This window comes from Amblyomma maculatum, chromosome 1, assembly GCF_055883805.1.
Source record: "Amblyomma maculatum isolate TAMU_Amacu chromosome 1, ASM5588380v1, whole genome shotgun sequence".
NCBI lineage: Eukaryota > Metazoa > Arthropoda > Arachnida > Ixodida > Ixodidae > Amblyomma > Amblyomma maculatum.
The window spans coordinates 110,200,648-110,211,174 of NC_139344.1; the positions used below are offsets into that span (position 1 = coordinate 110,200,648).

At 43.0% G+C, this 10,527-nt stretch overlaps 1 protein-coding gene across 1 annotated transcript in view; it reads right to left on the bottom strand.

Moving 5' to 3' along the window:
• LOC146203486 (cytochrome P450 4c3-like) overlaps window positions 1–9,883 on the bottom strand; it is a 39,457-nt gene extending 29,574 nt beyond the window's left edge. Inside the window, exons 1-3 of the mRNA XM_084585708.1 lie at window positions 9,631–9,883; window positions 8,563–8,675; window positions 3,102–3,187 (exon numbers count right to left, since the gene is read on the bottom strand). Coding sequence (XP_084441834.1) covers window positions 3,102–3,187; window positions 8,563–8,675; window positions 9,631–9,883 — 452 coding nt within the window. The remainder of the gene's footprint in view (window positions 1–3,101; window positions 3,188–8,562; window positions 8,676–9,630) is intronic.
• Window positions 9,884–10,527: the final 644 nt, after the last annotated feature.

The following is a 10,527-nucleotide window of genomic DNA, read 5'->3' on the forward strand; positions in this document are numbered from 1 at the left end:
CGAATCGAAAATCGCAAGCGCGTTACTGCAACAAACGTCATCGTGCTAGGGACCTCGTTCGGTTGGAGGTCGGTGATCCTGTCTGGGTTCAAGACTTGAAAACCAGGGCCACTGTAGTTAGGACTGCAGCTACCCCACAGTCCTTCGTAGTATGCACAGAGCAAGGTGCTCTGCTGCGCCGTAATCGACGAATGTTGAACCGCTTGCTTATTTTTCGGACGAGTTCCCCAACGAACATGGTCAGGAGGGGCCTGGTGTGTCAGTCAGGGACGCGCCTGCCGGTGTAAACAGCTGTCTGGCCGAGGCAAACGCCGAACACCAGGTGCCTTCGGCTCCAGTCACGGTGACCAGGTCAGGAAGATAAGTGCGCCCATCTGTTCGCTGAGAATATGATGAGTGACCTTTTGTGCGGTGTGAGCGCTCGGTCTGAGCCATGCGGATTTTTGCTTTTGTCTTTTTTTTTTCAACAGAATAAAGCTGTCTGTTACCTGGTTGTAAAGTTTGTAAATTTTCCTGTGGAGTAGTTAGTGCCTCAAATGTGTGATAACGAGATTTCGTATGTTGTCCAAAAAGGGGGATGTGCTGACATGCGTCTGTATTCGAGTCACGTGGCAACCGTGACGCTAGTTGTCACGTGACTCGAATACAGACGAGCTATCGTGCCTGTATATATTTGGCTGCAATAAACAGACGGGTGTATTTCGCTCTGGGCTTGCACGCGTACCTCGCTGCTTGTCGATGCGTCTCCGCTCCGTTGGAACGCTCAAGCTGATAGCGGCCGAACGCCGCTACGACAGTGAGCATAGTTTCTCTGTGTTAGGGAGCGATAGAAAGGCGATTTCACATGATATGAAGGTGAATGAAGCCTCAACGGAATAAAAAAAGCAATATTTTTTGCCGACAGTAACATGTCATCAGGTCAGTTCAGTTAGTAACTGCGGTAAGCAGCAGCAGCAGCAGCTGAATTGGCGGTGGAACCTTCCATGATATCAGGGTGTGGCCCAGCACTCATCAGTGTGGTCGGCTGTCTCCTAGCGCATTCAAACATTACTATTGCAGAGCTTGACCTGCATTTTTTATCCACGCGGTCACATGACGTTTCTAAACATTTAACACGTTCATCTAGTTTTATTGGTAAACTTATTGGTCAGTAGGAAGCAATCAGTAACAATGCTTAGCACTGCCAAAAAAAAAACGTATTTGCAAGTCACTTCCTGAGCGCAATAAATTAATTGTTTAGCAGCTTTGTTAAGCAAGGGTGCACTTCCTCCACACTTCAGATATGGTATAAGCATATGTCAGAGTCCGTCACAGACCGAACATCGTTGAATCAAATCTTTCTTACGGCGAAGTTGTCGAAGTATCAACGCAAGCCGTAAAATAAAAGGCCTTATCATAATTATATATTTCAAGTTATCTGAGAATATGTTCTCATTTCCGAACACTTCAGCTGATGTTGTTCAAGAAGGCCATACGAGCCTTTTACAGTTTCATCTCTAGGTGATAAATATTAGTAGCTACAATGTGTTCCCAACTACCAAACTGCAAAAAACGGACTTTTCAAATCATCACTCACATGAAAGGATGCAAAGGCATCAATGGTGTAAGACATAAAAATAATCATAGGGTAATATTTTGCTCGCAAAGGCGTTTTGAGTCTCACGGGAGAGAGGCCTATGTATGAGGTTCCTGCAAGCGCTAAAGAAACGTTCGCTGCTGCGAACAGGACGAAAAAAACTGCCTTTATTCTGCCGCAAGGCTCAGTGCTGAAGTACCAAAATATTATTAGGAGCACATAAATATCTCTAGTTCCTAATAAGAGTTGAATGTTATGGTTTTAGTGTTCAACCTGCATGCTAGATTTCTGTTTTCATTTCATCTTCAGAATTGTATTCCTTGCAGATATTTACGGATAGATTAAATATTAAGAGCGCATCAGCCAGTGGTACGTTTGCTTGATTATTGCGATTTGTTCCAGGGGCTAGATAACAGAAGGAAAGCTGCGCTACTGCAACCCCTTCATAATATCAAGTGTCATATACCATTCTACTGACGTGGTATGTCCTCTATGCCAGGCAAGCGCTACCAGAATGCCAAGTAAAAATCGGTATAGCTAAAATATATGGCATCTGACAAGCCTGTCCTTATGTAGTTTGTGTAGAAACCGAGCTACAAATGTAAACGAGAAGATAACATCATACTAGAAGAGCAGTAACAATGCTTAGTCTTAAAAAGTTGCACCACTTTGCAAGTCTAGCCAAGGAGACACAAAAACTTCTTTCTTTTCACAAAAGCATTCAGCATGATGCGTTGCTTCGTGCAAGCTTGTGATGGATCCCCACATCAAAGATTTGACGGTATACATTTTATGTTCGTTCCAAGCAGAAAATTAGAAATCTGCCTGGCTGAATCCTTCGGTGCTAGCCACGATAAAATCCTCAACAGCAGGCTGCTGCCTAACTGCGCGCTACGTTGGTTTCTATGCATTAAAGCGGTGATTTATTTTCTGGAAACCCGAATTTTAAGATTTCAAGCAGCACCATGATAATCGACAGCAGCAGCAGCAACAACAGCAGCTTCAGCGTCCGCATTATTCCCCACTGCAGGTCAAATGCATCTCCCGTATTCCTCCAATTAACCCGGGCCTGAGCTAGCGGCATACATTTGACCCTTTGACCCTGGAAACGTACTAACCTCTTCCTCCCACCTAATTTTCTGCAGACTAATTTTCAAGCAGTAGAGTTAAGGAGTTTTATGCATATCACAGCAAGTAAAATATCGCGCTATTTAAAGATGAAAACAATGCCGAGAAAAACTTTACCATCTTTCGCTATTCGATTGCCGAGTTCATAACCTACGGTAAGCGTTTTTATTCGTTTCATATTTATTGTGCAATGGTGCATTTTTTCTTCATTTACACGTGCCGTAAGTGGTTACATCAAACTAAATCCTTGTTAATCAATCGGCAAGTAGTACCAATGGGGTTGTTTTGCGGAAGTCTGTTATGGGAATCAGATGCGGGACAGAGAAAAAAAAAAGGCCGTGCTTTTGTTCTATAAGAACTACAGGCCATACTACTGAATATGACAAGAATTATTCACCTTGTGAGAAGGCCAGTTCCCAGCCACGGATGCAGCCATGTGTACTCGATTGACTTCTGTAGCATGGTTGGACTGCCGAATACTGCCTGAATAAATAAATATTCGAGAAACGTGATAACTTTACAACACACTAAAGTGAACAAAAATTGCTGCAATTCTCTAGCCCTGTGCAAGAAATTGTCGAACATTTTATGAGATGTTTTTTTTTTTTCCTTTTATGTTATTCAATATAATTCGAAGACGAGCCAATGTATTTTTCTCGCTGAGTGCTGTCTTTTTTAACTTTGCTCCCCAAGCTAAAATTCAACGTTTAAGTAAAATGTTTTAGCACAAAAAATGACAACTCGCGCTTATACAAGACGAGCTATTTTAGTGTTTGAAAACGGCTGATTGAACTTGGACAGATTAAACGCTACTCATGTTCATATTGCTTATAAACTATATGCAAAAGAAGGGCCTCAAAAGACGATTGTTGTTGTCTATGGCAGTATCACGGGAGACTGTAGCGTGTTTTTCTAACCCCAAAGTGCAAGCGCGACAAGACATTGAAACAGTGGAGCCCGTAGGAGGAGCGCTGCTCGCATTTTTTTTATAGTGACATTTTATCCATCAAAAGGCTCCATTATACAATATCATGTGGAGAAAAAGTATAGCTTGTAATGACTACAGGTTTTCCCTCTGAATTTAATCCTAGCGCCAGCGGAAATAATCTGAGCGCCGAGTGATATAATCTAAGCGCCATGCAATATAATTCGAGTGCCAAGTATTTAATCATAGCGCCAGCATATTTAATCCAGGCGCCAACTCGAATAATGTCCGCGCCAACCAATTTAATCCGAGTGCCAACGCAATTAATACAAGCGCCAGCGAATTTAATCCGGGTGCCAACCAATTTAATCCACATGTGGAAAATGAATGTGGTGGAGGGCTCCAAAGCATAAAACATGAATTCCAGAAATAAATAGAAATTGAGATCACATTCCAGACCATGAGACGAGTAAGCGAAGCGTTAGCTTATGGGATGACTTTCGTCAATATTATGACAAACGTACAATCTCGGCACTAGAATTCTGAAGGGTCCCATAGCTGTGGCTTACTGGCTCTATATTCCAAGAGGACCATTTATTCCACAAATGTGCGCACTGCTGATTACAGAATATATACAAAATTAAAATGTCTTCGATGAAACACAAATATTTTATCACACAATTAAAAAACGATTTAATCAACCGTATCTATTTTAGCTATATGTAATTTCATCAGCCAGACATTACACAGCCAATGCCAAAAAGTTCCAAAGCAGACGGCAAGTTTTCCGCCTTCGTTTGCTCGGTGCCGAATTGTCGTCTGTTTTTGCTCTATGCTAGGAGAATGGACGAAAGCACAGACACGTGAATTCACTATTACAAATAGGTGTACTTTCTTCTGCAAGAAATAGAAATGTTTTCTCACGACCATAAAACAAAAACTGCTAGAAACGCAGAAGACATGAGATTTCAAAGCAGGCGGCAATCTTCGCGCCTCCGTTGTGTGTGCCGCGTTCTCGTCTGCATTTGCACGACGGAGTAGAGCCGGACGGTGGTGGTGCGTACTCGTATATTATAGGCAGGTGAATGTCTGCGTGCTTTCATTAATTTTGCATGAACTTTAACGCGCATTATTTTCTTCCATGGAAGCTGATGATCAGTGCCCTGACATCCTAATCGGGCACCGAAAACGCGGACCGCCGTTCAAGCCTCCAGGTGCTCCAAGAAGAAAGAACAGCAAAGTCTCCGAGCATGACAGGGCCAGAATTCTCGAGGTATCGAGGCGTGGAGGAGATGTGAAAAATTGGCAGACACGCTGGGCATCAATTTAAAGACGGCGAGATCCATTGCAGCGAGCGATAGAGAAGCGTTGAAGAAAGGCGGAACGTCGAAAAAATTCGGAAATGAGGTAGTGACGGCTCTAAAGAATATTGTGGATAGCAACCCTGCTTTCACGCTAAAGCAAATAAAGCAAGCAGTGGAAGAAGAATTGCCGGGAATCGCCATCAGCACAAGTAGCATTGATCGCCTACTGGATTCGCACGGTTACGCTATGAAGGTGATGACTCAGAGGCCGACTGACCGCAACAGAGACGACGTGAAACGCAGCCGCAAAACATACGCGCAATGGTTGCAGTGTGAAGGACCTCACTTGTGCAGGTTTTACATCGATGAGACTAACTATAACTTATGGTGTTCAAGGAGCTTCGGCCGTGCAGTGAAGGTGCGGTGCAGACGACGACTGGCACCAAAGGAGCAAACCTTAACATTCTCGCCTGCATGTCGGCAAATGGTGTCATTCATTGGACGGCCGTAGACAAGGGTCACTGGGTCGTTTTCAATGAATTTGTGAGCGACATATCAGCCCGTGTCGAAAGTGAAGAACCTGGTTCTGAAGCGGTTTTTATTTTGGACAACGCTCCAGCTCACAGCCGTGCGGAACAGGCAAATCTGGCCAGTCAGACGCACTCGATCAAGCGGCTGCCTCCTTACAGTCCATTTTTCAACCCTATAGAGGAAGTCTTTTCGAAGTTCAAGTCGGAAGTCAAAGCCTTCCTCAGCCAGCGGAGAGACCTGGTGCTAATAACGCCTCCCGGAATGACTAAAAAGGACCATCGGCGCAGTTTGTTGTTCGACGCTACCCGACACTCTATGCAGCAAATACAAAGGGTAGAGTGGGCTGGTTTTGACCACCATAACTTTTTTTTTATACGGGCAGCTTTGCATGAAGACTATATGTAAAACGTTCTGAGTTACACTTAGACCTGCCCTAGTGTCTCCTAGAAAATAAAATTGCATTTCAGTCGGCTACTTGTGTGCTTGTACGTGTTTATAGTTTGTTGGCAACCTACGCTGCTAGGATTGCCGCCCAGGCAAATTAGGTACTCTATATAAGGTAACCATAGTGAGAAGCCAGTAGCTATTCCTGGCCTCGGTTGTAAGCTCCGCTGTACATAGTTTAACTCACTCTACCGTGTCGCGGCCAGACTGTCTCTTTCCGTGGTAGCGTTACTCTAAGTCTTCACGCCGAAACCAACTGTGTGTTACACTGATCCTTTTCTGCTAGTGGTGTTAAATCATGAGTAGAAACCCAAATACATTTCTGCACCGGCTGCAATTTCTAAAAACAGCCGGCTGTTGTGTGAAGACCGCATTTGCCATCAGCATGCAGATTCAGTGCATAAGACAACCCATGATAAGCAGTGCTTAACCAAACAATTAGAAGATGACAGGTATATTTATTCACTTGCCATGCGTCTAAGCTAAAAGCTGCAAGAGACGTGTCACAAACCGCATTTTTTTTTTTCAGCTGCACATATGGTTCTTGGTTGTTGCAAGATATAAGAACAAAGCGAAATAGTGCATGCAGATGTGATGCTTACTCGTCGCATGGTCTGGAATGTGATCTCAATTTCTATTTATTTCTGGAATTCATGTTTCATGCTTTGGAGCCCTCCACCACATTCATTTTCCACATGTGAATTAAACTGGTTGGCACCCGGATTAAATTCGCTGGCGCTTGCATTAATTGCGTTGGCACTCGGATGAAATTGGTTGGCGCGGACATTATTCGAGTTGGCGCTTGGATTAAATATGCTTGCGCTATGATTAAATACTTGGCACTCGAATTATATTGCATGGCGCTTAGGTTATATCAGTCGGCGCTCAGATTATTTCCGCTGGCGCTAGGATTAAATTCAGAGGGAAATCTTGTACTTCTCATTTTGCAGGACGAGGCTGGAATAAAACACTGCTTTGCAGTTTACTTTATTACGTTTCATGCTTCCCTTCGGAGCTTGAATGGTCTTTTGTCTAAAAAGTGGTTACGACGATGTAGGCGAATACCCAAGGTGCTATGGAAAATAAATATTGTGTTTGTTCTTATCCATGTTCGATGTTCGAAAAATGAAAATGTTGAACACAATCACTTAGTGAGCTAGTTGGTGCCACTCCATAATTTCTTTTCTTCTCACCCTTTCCCCTCCACAGTCATTGGCCTACTTTCTTCTCATCTATTCTATGCCTTTCCAGCTTTTATTCTTCGGAAGCAAAAGTGTATTTAAACCCCTGCCAGTGACGATCGCTCTGCCCAGACAAAGACATGTCCACATGTCGAAACGTTGGCTCGACCTGCGAACTGAGGCTTTCCCCCCTCTACCCTTGTTCAGTGCTCTGTCATACCGTAATTGGAGAACTTTTATGCTTGGCTGGGACTGCCGAAAGCACAACACAAAACAATGTTCAACACAAGCTGCTAAGGTTGAACTTTATATTTTAAAGGGAGCCACTAATGCAAACATACAAAACAGAAAGGCGCCGAATAAATGCTCAGGTTTAAGACATCCACTTTTTCATTAAAAAGCTGTAGTCAGGAAAACAAGGCTCGTTTAGACATTGACAACCTTTTCTCTATAAAAAAAAGGCTTTATCGCATACTCAAGCTGGGAGCAGAAAAGATTGCCCTTGTCAGACAGTATTCGAATTCCCTCACGCGTTGCGCCACGTAAGGCGATGACTTTTCAGTGAGGAAGCATTAAACAGTCTTTTTCTTCCATGCAAGAGCGAAATTCAACGAACCACACATATTTTAAAGGAAACTTTGTGGCATGGCTACCGTTATACTAGTGGAAGAGACCCTTCACTGTAATAAAACTTGCCTCCAGTTTAATCCCCGATTATTAGAACATACTTCTGGTCCCGCCAAAATTACCCGTATAATAAATAGTTGCCCCTAAATCTAACTTGACATGACTCAACTTTTCAGTACATTTTATTTGTTCAGTTAAAGCAAGTCTCTTGCGGGTTTTCTAGTGAGGGAAAAAATTTATTCGTACGTCAAAGATAGCCAGAATCAATTTTCGCGGGAGTAGTAATATTAATGCGCTTCGACCACATGAGACTGTTAGGCAGGCAGCATACGAGACACCTTTTGTTTTATTTGGCAGCCTGCAAAACTGAGCTACAAATGGAATTACAGTGAAATATTAAGTTAACGGAGCTATAAAAACATCTTACCTTACATTTATTACATTAAAAGACATTCGCTGCATCTTGCATCAATGATCAGTAAGGCGATGAAATTCGGCTTCCGTCATAGTTTGTAACTTTTGCGTAATATACGCAGTGTTTGTCGAAACTGCGATTGCCATGTTTTGATTACTGAGGAAACTTATCAGTAAAAATTAAACATTGAAGTTGGCTAAGAGTTTGGTCACTGTCACCTATTATTCATTGATGCACTAAAACAAATGTACGCCGCAAAGAAGAGGCATTGGAAAATTCTGTGCTTTCCGAATGAGGTTGTTAGGATAAACAAACCGGTAAGCTTTATTTTTCTTTTTTTTTTTTGTCCATGTGCTCGCAGTACAGCAAGAACAAATATCAGAGAACACTTATTTTTGACAATAGAATTGAACCAAAAATTGTTCACGTACTTCAGCCGCCTCGGCCTTGTGGATGAGCATATACGGTACTTCTCCCATGTACGCCCGGAAGTAAGGCAGGTGCTTCATCCTTTGAGAGCCGGCGTTCAAGTACTCGAAGAAGACTGCGAAAGAAAATGCCTCTAACTTTTTATGGAAAGATTAAGTCAACACTTCGCATTCTTAAGACATGTTAAAACAATAAACCACTCTAGTTTTAAAATAAAAGCACCTTCAAGAAGCTGTCCTCTTAGCGGTGCTCAACGCGTCACACGCAGAACAGTATGCATTGCATTGGCGTTTCGGGCACTATAGTAAACCAGTTCACAACTATTGACTCCAGCATTGTTATTGTATTCGTGGCGTGTATTCTTAGAGTCGTGGCGTGCATTTTAGAAAATGAAATTGTGAAGGTAGAGGTAGCAGCCACGTTTTCTGAATTACCAGCGGGTTACAGGCATTACGTGTTGCAGCTTCGGGCCTTTAATTGCATACGTTCCAAAATACTTTGTCGCTTCCAATGTCTGTAATAAATGTCTTTCCAAAAAACTGTATAAAATGATTAAATTTTATTACCCGTTTCGTAGTTTGACTCGCATATCACAACTTAATATCTTGTTTATCCTGTGGGAGTCTTAGAGCTTTTCACAATCTTCACAATAATGTGTTAATTCCACATTTTAGCAGAAAGTATTGCAGGTGAATTCATGACATTGAATAACAATTCGCTCAAGCAAAATGGCAACTCATCACAACGTAAATATTATATACTTCACCTGGAGTCCTGCATAATGCATATATACCTTATTATTCTAACTATATTAGCATGCTGTGCTAGGCGCTGTTTTTATGCCACATTAGAGAAAAGTATAAAAAGAGAGTATTCGAGTCTGGTCGCCTGAGTAGCCCAGCCTGTTCTACAATGCAATATTGTCTTTTCTCTTTGATTATTGCAAAGCTTTCTATATCCAGACACACCCTGCGTCGACAGAGGCAAGAAAGGTCTTGCGGTCGGTCAACACTGAGTGCTGCGTCTATAAACGAATGCCATCCAGCAAGCCTAGCATTTTCTATACTTACGGACATTGTAATCCAAATCATGCTCTTTTTCCCGGCGCTTCATGTGAACGTGGGTGATAATATTCCGAAGGAAGGGCCAGTCGTCTTCGATGCCTGGCAAGTGCTTGAGGTGCACATGCGTGCGCTTCCAGCGGTAGTAGACGACCACGACGAGAACGCCCACGATGCCCAAAAGTGTCGCACTCAAGGTCGTCACTATTTTCAGCACTGTCCATGGCAAGAAGTAAGATAGACTAGCTGCAGACAAATCCATCTTCCTTTGCTTCCGCTTGGTCACTAGCCTTCTGGGGGCTTTTTTTGGCCTCAGCGTTATATACGGCGCCATTTAAAGACATGTACAATGGCGTCACCGTTATCCGATCACGTGATCGCACCTCTCTATCAAGAAATTTGACGAGCAGCCAAAAAAGGCTGCCATGGTGTGGCTGTTGTCCCTGCCAGCACGTCTGGCTGACCTAATTCTACGTGCTATGCCGTGAGGCGACAAGCTCCGGCGACTGCCATTTTTGTATTTTGCTGCTTTAATCGTAACACGTTACGTGATATATTTTTTTATTACCCCAAAGATGCAGATATGGTATATCCTTGCGCTGAAGTCCTCGATGAACTGATAAGTTACCTTCTCCGCAGCGCCCTTCGCGAATAGCCTCCGTTGAATACAACTTTAGACGAGGCCCCCTTTCGTGACGGCAAGGTCAGACACCTTCCTCATCCGTACGGGCGATGGTATCATTCTTCCGTATAGGCAACCTTTGCAGATGAGATATTACGGACTAACAACCTCGTATTGCATCAGGTCTCAAGGGAAATTGCTACTTTTGGTTAATATCACACTGCACTGCGAGCAGTGCAGGAGGCATCATTTATTTTATTTTATTTTTCTTCCTTGATGGTGAA